The 20,652-nt window shown below is 37.3% G+C and overlaps 3 protein-coding genes and 1 long non-coding RNA gene across 22 annotated transcripts; 3 read left to right on the top strand and 1 right to left on the bottom strand.

The window, feature by feature from the left end:
- The first annotated feature begins 2,490 nt into the window (after positions 1 to 2,490).
- LOC140784495 (BRCA1-associated RING domain protein 1-like) lies at positions 2,491 to 7,380 on the top strand. Of its 2 annotated transcripts, XM_073131948.1 has the most exons (14): positions 2,491 to 2,648; positions 3,621 to 3,674; positions 3,754 to 3,824; positions 3,901 to 4,005; positions 4,102 to 4,421; positions 4,751 to 4,889; positions 4,969 to 5,033; positions 5,176 to 5,276; positions 5,460 to 5,646; positions 5,732 to 5,826; positions 5,934 to 6,066; positions 6,145 to 6,310; positions 6,551 to 6,669; positions 6,839 to 7,380. In XM_073131948.1, exons 1-14 carry the CDS (start codon positions 2,560 to 2,562, stop codon positions 7,148 to 7,150), a joined length of 1,956 nt encoding a protein of 651 aa, XP_072988049.1. In that variant the 5' UTR covers positions 2,491 to 2,559; the 3' UTR covers positions 7,151 to 7,380. The 2 variants fall into 2 exon arrangements, with proteins under 2 accessions (XP_072988049.1, XP_072988050.1); XM_073131949.1 differs by lacking the exon at positions 3,621 to 3,674.
- Positions 7,381 to 7,620: 240 nt separating this feature from the next.
- LOC140784499 (uncharacterized) lies at positions 7,621 to 15,175 on the bottom strand. Of its 11 annotated transcripts, none has more exons than XR_012108276.1 (7): positions 14,873 to 15,014; positions 14,686 to 14,767; positions 10,942 to 12,281; positions 10,106 to 10,127; positions 9,899 to 10,020; positions 8,311 to 8,468; positions 7,621 to 8,168 (listed from the first exon to the last, which is right to left on the bottom strand). It is a non-coding gene; the product is annotated as an uncharacterized lncRNA (long non-coding RNA). The 11 variants fall into 11 exon arrangements; XR_012108280.1 differs by having other exon boundaries at positions 11,335 to 12,281; XR_012108279.1 differs by having other exon boundaries at positions 9,899 to 10,127; positions 10,942 to 11,511; positions 12,130 to 12,281.
- LOC140784496 (actin-related protein 2/3 complex subunit 2B) lies at positions 8,346 to 15,025 on the top strand. Of its 8 annotated transcripts, none has more exons than XM_073131956.1 (11): positions 8,346 to 8,485; positions 9,491 to 9,572; positions 9,936 to 10,143; positions 11,003 to 11,169; positions 11,955 to 12,032; positions 12,132 to 12,264; positions 12,525 to 12,616; positions 12,692 to 12,748; positions 13,138 to 13,189; positions 13,461 to 13,541; positions 14,606 to 15,025. In XM_073131956.1, exons 1-10 carry the CDS (start codon positions 8,427 to 8,429, stop codon positions 13,523 to 13,525), a joined length of 993 nt encoding a protein of 330 aa, XP_072988057.1. In that variant the 5' UTR covers positions 8,346 to 8,426; the 3' UTR covers positions 13,526 to 13,541; positions 14,606 to 15,025. The 8 variants fall into 8 exon arrangements, with proteins under 8 accessions (XP_072988057.1, XP_072988055.1, XP_072988056.1 ...); XM_073131954.1 differs by having other exon boundaries at positions 13,132 to 13,189; positions 14,609 to 14,745; XM_073131955.1 differs by having other exon boundaries at positions 13,132 to 13,189; positions 14,606 to 14,714.
- LOC140784498 (uncharacterized) lies at positions 15,162 to 19,978 on the top strand. Its single transcript, XM_073131958.1, has 2 exons — positions 15,162 to 15,945; positions 19,565 to 19,978. Exons 1-2 carry the CDS (start codon positions 15,710 to 15,712, stop codon positions 19,620 to 19,622), a joined length of 294 nt encoding a protein of 97 aa, XP_072988059.1. The 5' UTR covers positions 15,162 to 15,709; the 3' UTR covers positions 19,623 to 19,978.
- Positions 19,979 to 20,652: the final 674 nt, after the last annotated feature.

The raw sequence follows: 20,652 nt of genomic DNA, 5'->3' as shown, positions 1-20,652 counted from the left end.
TGAATGAGCTGTAGTAATGCATAGAATTCTTCGCCAATAGTAAGAGGAAGATAAGAAGATACTAAATAGTCCTCATAGGGGTCTCAGGGGTCTCAGGCAAGGAGATCCTTATCTCCCTACCTTTTCATCTTGGTGTCTCAGCTCGTAACCGGATTAATCAATCGGAAGGTGAGTAATGGAGATCTGTAGGGGTTTAAGGTAGGGGAGGTGCAGATCTCCCACCTACTTTACGCCGACGATCGACGACCTCTTGATAACTGCTCAAGCCTCGCGGTCCAATGCGAATTGCATTCTAGAGTGCCTAGACCACTACGAGGCCTTGTCCAACCAAAGATTGAACTTCCAAAAGTTCGCTCTGTACCTACCGAACTGGTTGCCAGCAATGCAACAGGCTGAACTAAGTGGCAGCCTTGGTCTTCAGATTGCGGCGCTACCTTTCATTTACCTTGGAGTGATCATCTTGGGCAAACGAGTGAAGGTCAGGGAACACCAAACGTTGGTAGATCGGGTGGACAAGAAACTAGCTAGCTGGAAGCGAGGTGTGTTGTCTACGGCCAACCGAAGCATTCTTATCAACTTCACTCTCTTGGCAATTCCGGCATATTGGCTTAGGAGTACCTGGCTACCAGACTAGGTATTGGAGACTATCACCAAAAAGGCCAAGTCCTTTCTAAGGGACAAAACAAATGGATGTGGAATGCACTTAGTAAGCTGGGAGACTATTAATAGACAAAAAGCAGAGGGAGGCTTGGCGATCAGAGACCTTCGGAGAGCCAGAACATCGCATATAGGAAAGCTGGCACTAAAGGTGATGAACAAGGTGGATGTATTGTGGTTCAACCTGCTTATAGCTAAGTATGGGCCAATGAGCCCGTGAGACCGCTTTGATGGTCGGAACGTCTCCTGGATATGGAGGGCGATCAACGGAGTCGCGAGAATTTTGAAGCTTGGTCTCAAGAAGATGATAGGCAACGGGAGTGCAACTAGTGTTGCGGTAGAACCTTGGCTTTCATCGGTCCCGTAGAGCAGACAACCAAGGATAATGAATGTTAGTCTCCTGGATGAGGCTGTGCAGGTGAAGGAGTTGCTTGATCGGCAGAGGTGGGATGCTAGCCGGATTGTTAGAGAGGTAGGAGAAGAACTGGCCTTCGACATCTTGACGTTTCAAGCAGGGAGCCCTACCACCTCTAATATGTGGATTTGGTGGCCGCATCCTCATGGAAAGCCAACGGCGAAATCTATATACTCCTTCCTTAGGCCAGCAACGAGGGCAACTGGCCAGGATGGAAGGTGCTGTGGAAACTCCAGATCGCTCCTATAGTGTGCACTTTCGTGTGGAAGCTCTCGTGGAGGCGTCTCCCCACAAGGGAGCTAATTGGAGGAATTGGCTTGAGACACGGGGATATCTGTGTGCTATGTGAGCTTCATGAAGAGTCTATCACCCATTTGTTCTTCACGTGCATATATAGTCTAGAGTGTTGGGCCGAGTTAAAGCGCTGCATGGGGAGCCTGGCGCAACAAGTGGATGAGAATTGGCTGACATTACTTGGCATGCAGATGCAGAGAGGACATGGAAGTAAAGGCCAACATTGCATCGACAGTGTGGCAGATTTGGAAACAAAGAAATATCGTGATTTTCGGTGGATGCAAGTTAAGCCCGAAGGTAATCATCAGGAAGGTGCAAGCAATGGCCAAGGAATATGCCAAGAGCGAGAAGGTTCCAAAGGAGACTACGACAAGGGAACATGCCAAATGGGAAGCACCGGACATCGGTTGGGTAAAGCTTAATACAGATGGCTGCTATGATGCAGGGAACTACCAATGAGGCATTGGAATGGTGCTGCGAGACGAGGACGGCAAGGTGTTGCAGCTTGCTTGGGAGCCATGCCCCAATATGGCCGCCTTATATGTGGAAGCATGGGCGGTGAGGTTTGGTCTCAGGCTGGTGGACAAAGAGCGTCAGCTGATCCTAGAGACGAACTCTTGGGAGCTCACAAACATCCTTCACATTGAGAAGAGTCCTCCTTGGTGCATTAAAAATATGGTCGAAGAATGTAAATATCTGTTGAGAGAATTTAATGAGCGGAAAGTCTCAAATATATTTAGAGAGGCTAATAAAGTGCTAGATTGGGCAGCCAACCTTAGGAATGCGGCTGTGTCCACTGTTATTTTGGGTCCGATGGACCCCATCCCGTCAGACTTATGTACCATCTTGGGTGCGGAAACCCCAGGTTAGCTAGCTACTTGGGTTAATCCAGCTGAATGAAGCTCCTTAATTTCAAAAAAGAAAAAGAAAAAAGAAAATACCTCCAATGCCCCTCAAAACAAAACCAATTAGAATTTCGCGCGCTCTCTCAGACCATTTAATTGGCTCCCACCCGCGCGAAGCCCCCCGCCTTTTCTTGTCTGAAATATTTCCGCGCACGGATCTATGACGTCCACGTATACTTAACATTTCGTGCCCCTCTCTTCTTTTTTAAGGAAGCCAACCTGACCACTTCCTAGAGAGAGAGAGAGAGAAAGAGAGAGAGAGAGAGAGAGAGAGAGAGAGAGAGAGAGATGGCGGAGATGGAGAGCTTCAGGAGATGCGTGAACCCTTTGGTTCTCAATCTACAGAAGATGGAGCTGGAGTTGACATGCCCCATTTGGTATCTGCGATTCCCTTCCCATCTTTTCTTTTCTGAATAGAATCTTTAGTTGGCTCTAAAATTTACTAAGGTTGTTATAGAAATGATACAAAGATTTGATTTTTGGCTCATATTTCTTAAGGGTTTTTCCTTTCGTTAGACTGCTATGCTGATACGAGTTGGTGAGATTACAAAGATTTGATTTCTTTTTGTGGAGAAGAAGCTTTTGGTGGATCATAATTTTGCTACCATTTTTTTCACCCGTCAGGAAATTATTGATAAAAAGGATCTACTATGTTCATCAGCGATACATATCCAGTACTGTTTAACATGTGATATAATGAGGAAATATGCAGGATAAATGAACTTATAATTAAGAGACATAAAAAATGACAGCTAAGTTTGCTTTGGACCTAAGCATCTGCCTTGGTACAACCAACAGGGGTTGATAGGTAGAGTATAGCTTAAAGTGAATGTACTAACGAATGAAAATGCAATAGCATAGAAAAGTTTGTAAACAAAAATAAGAAAAGGAAAATGAAAATGGACCAAGTTGAAAAAAATAATGTACTTGTCCATTCTTCCCCAAGTTTGATCATGAACTAGAAATTAAACAGATTTTCCTGTGAAAGCTTCTTTCTTTTAGTTGTTAAACAAACAATGCTGCTGAAAGGCATGCAAGATGGGAAGCAAAATTTGATGAAAGATCTGACTAAAAAAGCAGGAAAGATTGCTAGTTGCAGGATGAGATAATGTTTTACACATACTTATGTACAATATGTGTCAAACATTAAAGGCAGCAACAATAAAACCTGTATTTACTGTCCCGCAGTTTATCACATAAAACAGTTTATTCTCATGCTTTTGGGTTTTCCCTGATCTTGATTGCTTCGCTATAAAATGTCAAACTACAGTCTTGACGTTCATATGGATTACTTTTATAGCTGCCTTTCGTGTTGTAAATGTTCTTATCATTTGATTTTCTGATGCCAGTTTAAAGTTACTGAGCATCCCAACTTTGTTGCCATGTAATCACATCTCTTGCAGGTATTCTTTGCAACTTTATAAAATATTACCATAATCAGTTATATTTATCTAATATGCTGAATTCTGTGGACACATGCAGTCTTTGTGTCACAGCTCGGACAGTAAATAGTTACGACTGTCCTATTTGTAAAGTTCCCTTTCATTACCAAGGTATTTCTCAGTTTTCAGCTATGATCTTTAGAGGCTAGTTTTAGATCTTTTTATGATTTTCTAAAATGGATTGCAGATTTAAAACCTGCTGCTCATATTGAAGCAATGGTGAACATTTATAGAAGCATGAATTCTTCTGTCAGTGCAATCCTAACACAACAACCAAAACTTGACATTTCTGGTACACTCACTCACTTTTGTAGATCTGCATAACTTTTTTATATGTATCAGTTTCTACTGGACTATTCTAATATCTTTGTACTCCTGCAATATATAGACCTAAAAACACCTTCAGGTGGAAGTCCTGGCTCGGAGAACAAAAGTGCTGTGGATAAGCTTGAAGATGATCAAATACATAACATGATTGGGCCAAAATCAAGATATACACACTCATCCGCACCTGTCTATAGGAATATGGATGACGGGAAATTCAGTAATGATGGAGAAACAGGTGAGCTTGTGATCAATGAAAGCAACAATGAGGTTGACAAGGTTGGTGTGGATGCGTATACCAAACAGAAGGAACCATGTAGCTCTCAGTCTTCTGGTGACCTGAGGGATTCATATTATGAAAGCAATGGCCCTAGATGTGAACCTGTAAGTTAATCCATTTTTTTTACCACCCAACTTTGTGAAGATGTTTATTATATTGCTGTCCTAAGATATTAAGTTATTTTGTTTGAACTAGAAAGTCTAGAATAATAAAGATTAAATAGAAGAAGCTGCTGTAGTTTTAAACTTTGCTGAAAAGTCCATCTCAAAAGTCAATCAATATAAAGCTTCAAATAATCGGTGCTAATTTCAAACTCACATACGAAGTTACTAGTATCCACATGTATATAACTGCAACATGAAACATCAGTATCTATTCTATGCATTTTATTCATAAAATGATTTTTCTCGTTAATCCAAATGTGTTTGTTCAGAGAAGCAGCAGATCACCTGTTAAAGGCTCATTCAGAGGAGATCCAATAGTTGGAATGAACCAAGAGGATCAATGTAGAGAGTCAAAGAGACAAAAGTTGGATAACGCTGACGACATTGACAAATGTACTAACTTTAAGTGTAAGGATTTCTCACATTCCAAATTCAAATCTGCTCCCAAGCATTGAAGACACTAAAGAGTTTGATAAATCACATACAGGGGAACAGAACAACACAGCCTGCATGGGGAAGTGTGCATTTTGCCACACTTCTAGATCCACTGAGGTAATCCATTATCCCTTCAGGCAAGCGCACTACAGGATTCATCATTGACTTGTTAACAGAGATCTGTTTATCATGTTAAGTTCCCTGTGTGTTTTTTGTTGAATCTTCTAAGTGTTTTTCATGTACAACTGGAATCCCCCAGGCTTCGGGACCAATGTTACATTATCTTGATGGAGAACCAGTACCAGGTGATCAAGCTAGACAAGCAAATGCCCTGCATGTACATGAGAAATGCATTGAATGGTACAGACAATCATTTGATTTTGTGATCCATTACTCTTCAGAAAGAGAATATATATGTATTGATTAACAAGTTACTTTGTGGTCATTATATTAAGTAATATATTTCCACAACAAAATGTCTACCTAGCATGTACTTCTCAACTATATAATATTTCGTATTGTTCACTGCTAATATCAATACAGGGCTCCTCAAGTATTCTTTTCTGGTGATACTGCTATGAATTTGGAGCCGGAATTGGCTCGTGCTTCTAAGATCAAATGTAGCAGCTGTGGATTGAAAGGTGCAGCACTTGGTTGTTATGCCAAGAGTTGCCGTAGAAGCTTTCATGTCCCATGTGCCTATGAGATCCCAGAATGCCGATGGGATCCAGTAAGTCTTTTTCCCCGCTAAATACATACTAGCTTTGTCTTAATCAGCAAAGCAATTCTTATAATCGATATACCATCTTTTTCAGGTTAGTTTTCTTTTGCTTTGTCCTGCTCATTCTTCTCACAAATTGCCATGTGATAGATCAAAGACTAAAGATAAGATCAAGGCCAAGCGTCAATTGTATGATTTCTTTTCTTTTTTTTTTTCTCTATTTTAATACATTCAAAGACTTCTATTCTGATTGCCTTTGTCACCACGACTAATCTCGATAACTGCTCTTTTACTAGATCATCTTCCAATTTGTTGCTGGATGACCTGACTTCATCTTCAAAGAAACAAAGTGATGAACTCTGGGCAGCCTCATCTTCTCTGACTAGAGAATGGATGATATGCGGTTCTGCCCTCTCTAGCAAAGATAAGGTGGGGATGATGATCTTGTTAGTCTCTTTGCTTGTAGTTTACATCCAATTGCTGATTATTTTATTTGATTATTTACAGGAAATCCTGGATGATTTTGTGAACCTAACTGGTGTATCTGTAGCTAATAACTGGAAGCCAAATGTCACTCATGTAATTGCTGCTACTGATGAACGTGGTGCTTGTGGCAGAACACTCAAAGTGCTTATGGCTATACTAGGAGGGAAATGGGTTTTAACTGTAGACTGTAAGTAACTTCCCCTAAATCTTTGGTTATGTTTCATAATAAAGTAGTAAGCTCCTCTACAGTCTTCGTTTAATCATTAGTTTGGTATTGATTGGTCAACAGAAGGATATTATCCAGAATCCATGTTCCCAAAAGCAGACGCTATCTTGTTTGACATATCTACATCTGTTGTTTATGATGTAAATTATTTCCTTTTCAAAAGATTTCTCTTTCCTGAGTTCTTCATTTTGCGAATTACAGGGCTACAGGCTTGTCTCGAAGCTAGACATCCAGTCTCTGAAGAGCCATATGAAATCAGTTATGATGTCCATGGGTCCTTTGATGGACCTAGAACTGGAAGAATAAGAGCCATGCAAAAGGTCTCTCTCTCTCTCTCTCTCTCTCTCTCTCTCTCTCTCTCTCTCTCATACGTACATATATAGGCACTTATATGAGTCAACATGACTTTTTGAGTAACATCTGAATTCAAAGATGATTAAAAATTGTACATATATTACCAACTGCTTATATATGGTTGCTCTCTTGCAGGCACCAAAGCTGTTTGCAAGTTTAGCCTTCTATTTCAGTGGTCATTTTATGCCCTACTACAAAGGTCACCTTGAAGACTTGATCTTAGCTGCTGGTGGATCTATCTTGAAGAAGAACGAGCTTTCTGAAGCATCTCTAATTCTTTATAGTACAGAGCCTCCACAAGGAAGTGATCCAAACGACCTTGCTGAGGTTATTAAGAGGAGGAAAGAGGAAGCAGAAGAATTAGCAACTACAACTGGATCTCGGGTTATCGCTCATACATGGCTTCTGGACTCCATTGCAGCTTGCAGTGCTCAACTGCCCATCTGAATGTATAGGTTTGCTCAGATGTCATATTATTGTACTTTCCAGTAGGAACAATCTGAGTGATCAATTAACAGTTTTATTTACTCATTTATTTCTATTTACATCCTTCTTGTTCCATTAGTTTGTCATGCATTTTTTTTAACTGGTAGTTTCTATAACTTGGTATGGTGTCTTTTACCAAGTACGTTGTCAATATATGATAGTTTCTATAAGTTGGTACATGCTTTTCTATATTTGCAACTCGTGTTCAGATCTTGTATATGCGTATATGTACAGGTTATAAAATGTTTGAGAAAGAATATTTAAATGAAAGATTGATTTAAGTTAAGGATTGTCTCCTAAACCAATATTTGACTTGGTATTGAATGTTATGCCTGAGTAATGGCAAATATACAAACACGCAGCTAAAAAATGCTAATTTGTGAGAAATACAAGTCGAACATATAAATGCGAAGTAAGGAGTAAGCTAATACTTCAATCATCGGTAATAAGAGCCTTTTAGTGATTAATTTTGTGCAGCTTTACCAAACTTCTCATGAGTTTCGGAGTACAACCATGCTCAACAACTCCTAAACGAGAAAAGCAAAAAAGAAAAAAAAAGGGTACACTACTGTGGGATCATAATGTGGAGATTGATAAAAGTCCTTATCAGACATTTACAGGCATCAATACTTCGGCAAGCACAAAGCATCATGTCTGCAACTAGCTGAGCAATGTTTTGGAAGCAACCTTGCCCCTCTATCCGTATGGGGATTCGCTTTCATGAAGACGATCCATTTACCTCTAGTTACACACCCAAGCCATGAAGTGGTAGACTGGATTATTAATGTCATTGTAGCTTCCTCGCATACAGATATAAATCCTTCAGCTTAAAGCTTTATTTGCAAGATGCGAACTTTTGCTAGAATTTTTTGGTCTCAAAAGTTGCAGATGTCACTGTTCGTGAACAGAAGTTTCCGACTGATAGAGAAGTTTAGCTTTGTCTGCAGAATTCTCACTTTTCTTGACCTCTTAAGGGATACTTCCATGTTGTAGAGCACCACCATGATTCAGATGACAAAAAGACAAAATCATTGTGGAGTGCACCTTAAACAAAGTAATGAATGATAAAAGCAGAGCTTGCTTCAGAAAGCAGTAAGCAAGTAAGAAGGGAAATCACTCACATTAGTCATTTTCTTCAGATGAAAGTATTGTGAGACTGAATCTTAAGCAACAACGACCTCCCATTCACTAACCTTTATATAGGACTCTCCATGGATTCCCAAGAACCTCATCAAGAATGGCATACTTTGATACAGGATCGCGGACACTGGTGGAGATCCTAAATAATTTGCACGGGTAAGTCTTTCCTTTTGTTCTAAGTAAACGTATTGTAGGCAATGGCAGATATGTGCAACTAAATTTCAGTATGAGATGCAACTGGGAGTTCGCTCTAATTTTAAAATTGATTCAGTAAGCATATTAACAGTCACAGGACTAGAACAATACATTTCTTGGAAGCTAGACATACAATAATCAAAGTTGATGAATTTGATGCAATAAATCATGGCAAAAGACATCAGATGCGACAAGTAGATTATTCTTCTTTTTCAACAAGCCATAGGTATCACAAAACCCAGAAGCAGCATTTGATAATTATCACTAGGAGCTGTAGGTATAGAACATCAGAACAAACAATCACCACCTTTTGATTTGATTTTTCTTGTTTCTCCCCCAGTTCTATGTTACTCGGATCATCCTTTGATCAATTCTTGCAATAACTGGCACAAAATAGTACAAAGAAAAAAAAATCATGCCATTCTGATCTGATAAAGGATTCTTTACAATTCTCTGACCACTAGTTACTTGCTGAAAATTGGCAAAATAACCAACTAATTACTTGCTGAAAATTGGCAAAATAACCAACTTAAGAAGCTCTTGTAGGATTTATGCAAGTGTAGGATTCACAGCTAATTTGTTAGAGATTGATAACATCTGGAAGGGCACCTTATAGATTCGTAATGGGCGATAGACAATGGATCCTGAACACTTGTACATAACTCCATGTTGAAGTCCACAAGGATGTAACTTTTGAAAATACATCATTTGCTATTCACTTATTTGGCAACTCCTTGTTTCTCTTGCACTACAAATTTTATATACTTTGTGAGATCTGGAGTTCCTAACTTCTTTGGTGAATCACATGACCAAGTCAGAAAACATTATAAGACAGATGCATTTTCAGTGAACTGGCTTTGATACTTAAATTCTTACGTCAATTTAGGCAGACTAATCACATTGAAGAATATATGTCTTGGACAATGCTTAGACGTGTAAGTTCATCTTATTCTGTTGATTTTTTAGATGTTCTGATGGCAATGTGGAAAAACCAACAGTTATGGATCATAGCTTCTATGAACTTGGATCAGTTCGTTATCACATTCAGGTATCTCTTTTATTGCTGTGCTGTATAGATACTGTTAAGTAGTTTCACATAAGGTCTAAAATAGGAAATTCTAAAACAATAGCGGCATCTGGGATGCAACTAAGTAGTAGTTTCACATAAGGTCTAAAATAGGAAATACTAAAACAATAGCAGCATCTGGAATGCAACTAAGTAAAGTATTAGGTTTAAGTATCAAATAATGCTTGTATTCATGCATAAGTCAAATAGTGCCATCTAACTGAAAGAAACTATCATTGCTTGAATTAGCATTAATTAGATAATATGTATTTTGCAAAGATGGAACATTTAGTTGACTAGATACAGACCGTCCTTCTGGTTTATATGCTGATCAGCTCTCTGCAGGTTTTACCATCAGATCCTGCAAATATATACTTGTCAATATTGATACCACCACTTTCTCTGGACATCTCGCATTCCAACGGTCTGCCTGATCGCACATTACAGGATATTAGAAGAATGTACTCGAATGTTGCTGAAATTATGGAACCCCCAAAAGAAGGATTTATACTTACTCTGAAGCTTAACTTTGGTAGACTGCCTCGCAGCGAAGGTATGATTATTTTGTCAATTCAGACAAGAATTAACAAATGGCAGTATTAGAACACTACCTTACAATGATTTTGGCAGTTATCTCCTCAAATAAAAGCAATTAAAATGTAGAATCTCCAATTAAACTTGCAAAAAGAGAAATAACCTAGTTTAGTGAAGATACAATGGATGCCATACACATAAGCATCGAATCAATGCTCTGATCTTTCCTAAGCTAGCAGATTGATGCATGCTTGATAGTAAGCATCTAAGATATATGGACCAAATACAAGGAGAAAAGGTGCACTAACCCATCAACATCAATCAAACAAACCAGGAATGTTTGATGGTAATACTAGAGAAGGAACAAAAATCAACTTATAACCCATGTATTTACCAATTAAAACGTGCCTTCATCAAGGGAAGTACCTTTTATATCTTTTTATTGGACTTCTAGCTAAGCATACTTAAAAGAAGCAGTCCTTTGGGTTTGGTGAGTTGCTCAGCAGGAATCTGAAAGCTCTTTTCTAGCTAGTTATATGATGCAACCAAGAATACATAATCCTCTGTCATGGAAGAAACTTCTTCATAATCAACGTTTGATTTCTCTGATCCACATAGTCCAAAAGATGAGTATTGCCTCAATGCTAGAAACAATCTAAAACATCATTACAAATTATCAACAGCTTATCTCACATAGTATCGCTGACGAGTTGACACAAGTAAATTTGAATAAGATAGAGTTGCTCAATTCATTTTGTATTCTCACAATGAAATGCTGTATTGAGACTTCAAGTAATATATTAGTAATGATTTTCACCTAAATATAAATAAATTATTCTGGTTTAGACTAGATACTAATCTGTGGACTGCTTCATCAGATCGTATCAAGGCTGTCAATGAGATTTCCTCGCTGCAGGCAGCCATCCTGAGTTCTCAGTTGAAAGATCTGTTGTGGAATCTTGATTCAATGGATATGCTTCATGGGACCTGCAGGCCTATCAAAGTTGTTTATTACCCACAAGAGCCTTTCTTTGTTAGCAGAAGGGTATGTCCATACATCGATCATTTAATGATATAACTGTCAGAAAGTACTGCTCTGAGGAACTAAAAGAATAGATAACATATCCTCCCTTTTCTTCTCTTCCAATTAAAGGTATTCAGAACGAAAAACTCTAGTATCAAAGTCAAGGAAAGAAGTTCATAACCATACTGAAAGAGGAGCAGACAAAACATCCTAGTATACAACTCCCAGTTGAGGTCCACTCAAGGAGAAGCTAATTGCATGTCTGCATCTTCCAAGCATCAATGAAATCTTCCACCTATTTGAACCTTAGGTGGTCAATTGTGTGGCACTTTGTTTTGCATGATCTATGAAAGATCATTTAATCTGCATGAGTTGAAAGCAATGAAAAATACAAGAACTTACATCAAAATGCTAGGGTACAATTCAAGGGAACAACATTTTTCCCCAAGAGAATTCACAAAAAATTTTCTGCAGAATGTTACGCCACAAATAGTAGTTTTTCTATTTCTCTCAAAGAGATAAAGCCTATTTTGTCTGCTCATAATTGATCTCCTTCAGAGGCAAACAGATATTCATTACAAGTGACAACCAGATATTCATTACATAATACCATCTTATGAGTTTATCTTTCTAGACCCTAACCAATATAATAGAACCCTTCTACGACAATTGCTTTCACATTGCAGCCCATGTTGTTCTTTTAATGCTTTCAATACTCAATAGCATAACATTGCTAGCTGGTATTAGGTGTGAATTTTCTTTTCTTTCTATGAGTTCCATAATGCAAATTAATCTTCGCTATGCAGCCAGAAAAGATAACTGCAATCTTTCCCATGCGTTTCAAAGATAACTCAGATGTGGTACTTGCAACATCATTCTTTCAGGTAGCTTTTTTGCTTGATCTTGATACGAAAGGAAAGCAGTTTAAGTTTACAAAATTGTAATATATATGCTATTCTCAACTTAAAAGTACTGGATTACAGGAACTTATGGATTTGGGTGATTCAGCATCTTTTTCAAAAGCACCGCATTGCACCTGGTCACCAATCCCTCCCTCAGAGCTGAGAGGAGAGAATTTTCAATATCTAACGACCAATGGAGGATTTGTGTCCTTTGGTATGTATTCTATCAGCCTGATAAGAAATTTATACGCAAATATTTAGATAAAAGAACTAATTACATTAGGCAAGCAAAGACTTAGCAAATGGCCATATGATGGGAAGCCTCTTGTAAAACCAGTCAACATTGGAATACAATGAAAATTATTGATGGAACAACTGGAAACTCAGCAAGTTCATCATTTTGTAGATACACTTAAAATGTTAATTAGTGCTAATAGGTTTTCTAAAATAGAAGCTTCACTTGGCAAACTGCAGATATTTTTTCGCGACATGTTCAAGGGGAAAAACTGGAGAAAACTGTCTGGATTCTTCTGAACTTCTATGCACATGTAAAGTATCATATAAAGGTACGTATGCAGTCATAGTTGATTTTGTTTACACATTTTTAGTCTGTAAATTTGTGAACTGACTGACGCTAGCAGTCTACCAGAGGGTTTATCCAAAGAAGGATGAGACAGCGTCAAGAGAGATTGGCTGAGGTATAAACCTTCTACCTTAAACCAATTGGAAGGGACATTGCTTTTTAAAAAAGAAAAGACTCTTAATTTTGTTTTCTTTACTAATTACTATGGTTCATAATAGCAAGTTAATATATAAAAAGACTTGCTTACATATGCACAATCATCAAATCTGTCTATGACCTAATTGCTTAATTAGAGAACGATATTTGGCATTATCTGCATGAATGTGAATGGAACATGTCATCAGGCAGGTACTAATAAGTATATATTGAAATTGAGTGAATTTTTGTGATTCAAAGATGACTTCAAATGACTCAAGTAGTCTATTGCAGCCTTATAAAGATACTAAATCTAGTATGGGTATGAAGCTGAATGATATTGCTCACGAAAAATGTTGCTAGTTACAGGTGATCCGACAATCAAGAATAAGAGAAGGCAAAGGAAAAAAGGAGCTCCAAAGTGAGTATTACATGCAAGAGTAATATTTCTAAATTTAGCTAATGCAAATGACCAGAATGAGCGGCGTCTTTTCTATCTTGTAGAATGTTAGTAGAACATTGGTAGAATCATTCAATTAATATGGGCTACCAGATACTTATTCTTGAAAAAATTGATGGTTCCAAAAAAGAATCCTCCATTTGATTAGACTAACCCAAGTAAAAACAGAGTCGAACATCAAGAGGAAGTCTTCAGTTTGAAACACATATACTAATATAGGCATATGATGCAGGTGGTGTTAAGAGTCGATCAATCGGAAAACAACCAGATTCTTGTAGGACAAAGAAAGGATCATAAGCTGATTGATTTTTAGGTTGGGTCTGCATCATCTTGTGTTCTAGTTTCAATAATTAGTCCTGTGTAGATTATATCCAGAGTTCAAATGCATTCTTTTAGATAATTCAGGAGTAATTTACTATTCATACAACACAACATTTACATATGATAAAGACTAATGAAAAAGGAAATTAAATCAAGGAAAATTATTACTTCCCACCATAACATTATTATGCACAGTAAACGAAGGTAAGATTGCATGATTAAAACCTAAAGGATTATATCTAAATATATTGTTAATATCTAATTAAAAATTGAAATGGCTTCTACGAATTAGGAGTTACAGCATAGATAACTTACTCTTAGCTTTTGAATCTTTGATACATGAAAAGAAGTAAAATATGGGACAAAAATACAAGCAACAATACTAGATAATTAGTGGTATTTTTAACAATTAGGGTTGAATGCATTTTTTAGCCCCTCTACCTTATATTGTCTCACCTAACCATCAATTACTTATGACTAATATAAAATTAAAGGCACAGTTAAAAAGAATATTTGAAATTACCAAAGTATCCCATTATTTTTGTTAGACAAAAATTGATTGGAGGAGAAGAGTTTTTATTTAAACAGCCAACATCTTCTCCCTCCTTAGACAATCCCAACCTATGGTTTGAGAAAATCACATCCCTCCTTCACATAAATGTATGATATTCTATTTTTGAAAGCTAGGGTTTGGTAGAAGATGCGATATATCAAAGAAAGATACTTGGAAGAGGCCATGGGGAAGTTGAGAAGAAAACCATTCGTCCTGCACTTAATTAGAGATAGGTTTCAACTCATTCTTTAATGTATATGTGCTGATAGAGGAGTGATTTAGTCCATAAAAGTTAAGAAAGGGTGAGAATACAATCCGCTAACTATTTTTGCAAGTCTTAGCGATGAAGTAGAGAGGGTAGAGTGATTTCATGCTAAAGTAAATGGATTTTAAAATGCATTTAACCCTAACAATTATAATCATGCAGGAATTCTAACATCTTTAACATAATCTCATATAACACTTCTTCCTTACTCCTAAAATTTTACAATTTGAAATCAAAGCAGGTCGCAACAGTCTGAAGAAATTGATGAGCTTCTCAAAACATAAGAAATTGAAGATGGGGTGCATCGTTATCACTGACCAAATCAAGCGGCTCCGCTCCCGGATCAAGATTAAGGGTTTGAATCGGCTTCGCCGGCGGTGGTTTCGAGTTCCCAAATTCCCTGCCTTGAGGAAATACTCCAAATTAGACTAAGCTAATCCAAATCTACTACTTACATAGTGTTATATATGGTGCTCTCTCATGAATTGAAAGGAAAGAAGATAACCTTTCTGTCTTCTTTCCTAGAGTAAACCACAGGGATTTTTTTTTAATCATTCTATTTCAAAGAAAGTATGTAGACATATAGTTCATTAATAAGACTCCAGAAAAAAGATTACAACTTGATACCCAATAAAAAGGAGAGAAAGAATTCAAAGAAGCATAACTCTAGAGCATGCTTGCTTCTGTAGCAATTTTGAGGAGTTCGATTGCAAATTTGCAATGAAGCCGTCAAACGGATCCCACGTAATGGGAAATGTCCAAAATCCGACATGATATTTGTTGGATTTGGATCTTTATTCGAGCGGATCTTATCTGAATCCTTCTAAGTCGGGCTGCTCACAGCTCACCCACTATCAACATGTGTGCCAAAAGCATGGTGCCGGTTAACATACGCAACGGATAAGCGCAATTTAGCAAAACCCAGTTGCTCAGTTTTGCGAACAAATAGTCCGGTTTGTGCGGAAACTATTATAAGTGCGGGTTGCCGTAGCCACCCGCCTTCTCGCGAATTTCTATTTTATGATCGACTTGTCTTCCAAATTTATGTGATTTTTGGCAAACTTTTTTTATACCCAAAGATTCGTTTTTTATATCCTCTTGATGCGTTTTTATGCGTGCGAGTTGCCTTCGGTTTTGGTTGTGTAATCTCCGAGTTGCCGAAACGTAATCCGGTAATTGATTTCCCATAGGAATTTAACAGGAGGCCAAATTTTTTTATTGGATTCGGTTCCATTATACGAATTCTTGCATTTGAGTTGAGAATTTCTGCAAAAAAAAATGGCGTTTTTAGTCGTAGTTGTTTGGTTTCCTCTGCTGCGCATTCGTGGTTTGTGGTAGAGAGATGGATTCGCGTGGTAGGAAGCATAAATCTTGCGATGGGAATATGTGTACTCTTATTTTGGAACCTGAGGTGGGACTGAACAAGAGAGAAGAGAAGGAAGGTGAGAAAAATTCTCTTTTGGTCAGAGTGGGGAAAGGAGGGATGGCGAGGAAGGGTAAGAAAAGCTCGAGGAGGAAAGTACAATGGAATGACAGCAACGGGAAGAAACTTGTGGAAGTGTTGGAATATCAGCCCAGGTTAATCCTATTTTTAGATTCTTCCTGTTTTACCAAAGTTCTTAATTTTGTGAGAAATTCCATTGAGCAAATGCAATGTGGTTATAAAAATGTTTCTGATTGTTGCATACCTCATAACTTGGATTTGATCATGTTTCTTAGGTTGATAACATATTTTGACATATATTGATGAAGAATATCATGTATATCCGACTTGTTACTTGTAAGATTCCATTTATGCAGGTTACTGATTTTTTAGATGTATGAGATTTACTATATGCTTGTTAAGTTTACTTTGTTTATTCTCTCAAGTCATTGATATATTTGTTGGATTATGCTCTCTTACCAATTTTTGATTTTGAGAGGATGTTGATTTATGAGGTGATCACACTGTACTATCAGCTTCCGCTTTCTAAGCCAATATAAACTCAATGTCTGTCTGCCATTGTGTTGGTACTTTTAAGTCCTTAAAATTGATTGATGAAATTGGCTACCACATATTGGAGTGCAAATCTGAACCTCAACAAATTATATCTATCCAATTTAAGCAGAACTGTCATTATCTCTAATTTCTTTCTTCTAATAAACTCTTTATTTCCTTTTACTCCACACACTTGGTCATTGCTTTATGTTTATATTGGAGTGAACAATCTTGCGTACAATGATTAAGAGTTGGGTGGTCGGATTTAGTTGATGAACTGAAAGCTTGATTCTATGACAGAAGATTGTACAAGTGTGATATGTGATATTGGAAAATCGACTTCTGCAAAAATATTGCCATTGATATTCAAAGTTTCTACACTATTGTATAGGAAAGATCCAAATGACACTACACAATTTAGTCTTTTATTGTTCAACTCTGAATATCACATTTTATAGTAGGACGCCTCTTTTTCTATGAACTATAGTTATCGGACCAGATATTGACCCGATCAGAGGTCGGTTCACTTGGTTATTGGTTTAAAAAATGATTCACCCTATCTAATGCTAATTTTTTTTAAATATTTAAATAATATTATATATATATGTACATATATAGTTCTAAATATTTTTAACACATAACTATAGTTTATTAGCAAGAAACATGAAATTATATATAACTATAGAAGTCAACTCATTTGATAAATTAACAATCACAAAATTTTAAACACAAATGTTTTATTTACTAATCATTTTCAAAATTGTAGGACTAAAATTTCCTTAGGAATTAGGATAAAGAATAGGATAACTAAATATTAAAGATAATTATGTAACTTTGTAAAAGTAAGAAAATAGACCGATTCGCTGAAAAATGGTAGGGTTTCACGAGTTGCCGGTTCAACCACTTGGTCAACTGGTTAATTATTGGGTCAATTGCTTTTTGGTCTAATAATAAAACCAAAATGGTTCAGTGATTGGTTCACTGGTCCAACTACCCAGTACGGCCCGGTTATGATAATTATGCCGTAAATGCTCATAATACTCCCTATCGTTACTTTTGCAATGTACGATTAAGTTAATCTTAGATGAAAAGTTGCCAAATAACTCTTAACAAAATTAGAAAGTCATCATATTATCCTTCTTAACTTGATGCTTTTTATTTTTTGAAGTTCTGATTCTTATAGCCGTATGTAAAATCTTGATATATATTCTGAACTGTTTTCCCTCTCCTTGAAAACTTGATAATCATTTTATATAACAAAAACTACGAAACGCGAGCAACTGTGACCTCAAGTTCAAGGTGACAATATAAAGGACATCCAAGTGCATCATGCTGTTGCTAATATGTGGTCTGGGAAGGGAAAGATGTATGTGGCCTTGGTCTCCTACAGGGCACATAGGTTTCTCTCCTTGAAAACTATCTAATCTATATATACAACAAAAACTGTGAAATGTGAGCAACTGTGATGTAAGTTCAAGGTGACAGTAGAAAGGATGTCCAAGTGCATCATGCTCTTGCGAATGTGTGTTTGGGGAATGAAAAAATGTATGTGGCCTTGGTCTCCCGGGGAACAAGGGTCTTATAAAACCAGAGTGAAAATACATCTTCAAAATGAAGGTGGCAATGGATTAAGCGCAAGACGCTCAAGAACAAGAAAGGGCGAAAGCCGTTGCATTATGCACAACCCTTTCTTGCTGCACTTTGATGTTGGAGTTTGCTTGATTTCTAAAGAGTACAACTCAAGTACAATTAGTACAAATCCCAAAGGGATAGTCAGAATCACTATTTCACTTCGGCAATTCCATCCACAGTGTAGCTATTGCAGCCATTGAAGCAGCTAACCTCTGACGGCTTCACACTCCCCCCTACCTCCCTGGCTGTGCTACACTTCTGAAAGGCTTGTAGGGGGTCCTGCACTTATTTGTGTGAGCCCTATGCCTTCCTTCCTCCCTTTGCCCTAATTCCAGTTCCAGGTTTAGATCTATCCTATAGTTGCAGAACTCATTGAAGATCGAAATCAAGTGAATATACAATCTATAGCCACCACAGGATACACATCTAGGGGCAGGCCGCCCTATCTATATACCAAAAATGATTGAATCTTCGGGCTGTTCCAGTTCCACCAGCAAGGGTTCTATATCCAGTGGTGGTTTGAGCTTGTCTCCTATAGGGGTGTCCCCATATAGGTATATCTCATTCATATACATTTTCTCTTCATTTCCTGAGCCTCTAGTGAGTTACAGACGGTTAGAAAAGATGAACAAGCCGTTTGAGCTCCTCTTTTTCTTTTAAAAGAAGGGCTACTCTTCTTGAAAGGCTATTGTTGTGCAGTATTTCCATTTCTGTTCTGGTCGTGCGTGGCAGCTGGTATAGATGATGAAAGGCGGGCCGCTTGAACTGGGATCTATTCTCTTAATAGGCAGCAAGCAAAGCTGAATAGGAAAGGGGGCGACTGATGATTGCCTTTTTAGTCATAATACATCCAATTGAAGTCAATGCTTTCCCTTCTTTTCTTAGTGGCCTTGTAGATACATTCTTTGAAACAAGTATCATGATCCGTAAATCATAAGTTTATTGATCAAACCACAGTTCTACAATAGTACAACTTTAAGTACTTGATGCTCGGGCACAATTAGGATTATTTAAAACCTAAATATCTGATGTTGGCAGCATGTATCTTTTTTTCTAAGTCCTTCACTAGCTAAAGGCAAATTATATTTATTTCCCACCACTAGTGGAGTCTCTTTGTTTACATTCCATCCATTGTGGCAGCTCCCAATGAATTGGCTTACTTCCTCTTTCCTACATACTACTCTCTATAGGGCATGATTGAATTTTGAACCATCTTAGACTATTTTTCTGGTGCAGTTGAAGAATTATGATTAATTTCTTTAAAGCATATTTAAAAGCACATGAATTGATTGTTAAGTTGAAAAGTCCAACAAAGGTGTAATCTATGGTAAAGGTCACCATAGTCAAATCTGCCAAGCGTATATTTATAAGATCCTGAAGGAAAATGGTTTGTAAGGAAGCAGAAAGTGCATGTTATTATTATGATAATTGACACAACAATTTTTTTTTTCCTGATAGTTATGACATAGTAAAAGTTCTCATTGAGTCACAATTTTTTTTCCATGATATGGTTTTTAAAGATTTCATTATAACTGGTGGTCTTTTTAATTATGTTCTAATTGATCATGTCTCTGGTCTTATTTGCAGTGACTCAAGTGATTCCGATGATGAGTATCTGGATTCTTGCATCTGTACCTTGATGTAGATCTCTCACCTTATGTCGTTGCAGCTCCAATTTTGAGCGCAAAACCATCAGCACATGAAGTAGCTGCCTGTTTTGAAAGAGGGTCCGAGAAGATTAGCTCATTAAAAGTATTATGCCAACAGCACATGCGGATCCACCAGAAAGTCTGCTGGTTTTGAGAGCAAAGGCTTGACCAAGAGGATAGGAGAGGAAGAATACCTGATAGATTAAACGCACACACACACACACACACTCTCTCTCTCTCTCTCTCTCTCTCTCTCTGAGATTCTAAGTTACTTGCAAATTGTATAGCCTATATTCTATGCATATTCTAATTAAGGGGTAGACACCTTTTATGGTAGCTCATATTTCACAAATTATATTCTGTTTCTTCTCTTAAAATAAAAGTTATAATCTGTTTTATGACAAATTAAAAGTGATGCTTGGGCACTATGATTGATAGCTCAGCAGGCACAAGAACTCTGTGATCTTTGCCTAGAACTTTGCCTTGACAATGATTTCTATGTGAAAACTTATCTTGTGGCTATAATTTTTGGATGCCCACAATGTTAAGATACATTCTTTAAAGATGAAAGCGAAATTACAAATGACTTGGCTTCCTATTCCATTCAATGTTTAGGACCATGAGAAAGGAATTATCGGGAGACTGTTTGCAAGTGGTTTTTGTATTTATAAAATTATTAGTAGTTGATTTAAACCTAGGAGAATAATACGGAGAGCCTATTCTTTCCTTCCTTCAGTAATTAATTACACTTATGGATCAATAGGAAATTCTTGTGTGTTTGTATTATTCTTTTTCTTTCTTTCTTTCTTCATCTTTGTAGTTAATTCTGTTAGTTTACATGTTCCTGATTATCCACAGAAGGTCGTTTCTCCTACGTTAGGTTTATTAATAAATATTTCTCAAATATTAACTTAGCCTATAATTTCATTGGGCATGGTTCGACTGAATCCTACCAGCTCTGACCTGTTGTTAGTTCCTATGCAGACTTACATACATCATCCACACAGGCATAGAGCAAGAGCAAGA

The sequence above is a fragment of the Typha latifolia genome, chromosome 3, assembly GCF_019914945.1.
Source record: "Typha latifolia isolate L0001 chromosome 3, TyphaL0001v2, whole genome shotgun sequence".
Classification (NCBI taxonomy): domain Eukaryota; kingdom Viridiplantae; phylum Streptophyta; class Magnoliopsida; order Poales; family Typhaceae; genus Typha; species Typha latifolia.
This window is presented reverse-complemented; position numbering and strand designations above follow the sequence as displayed.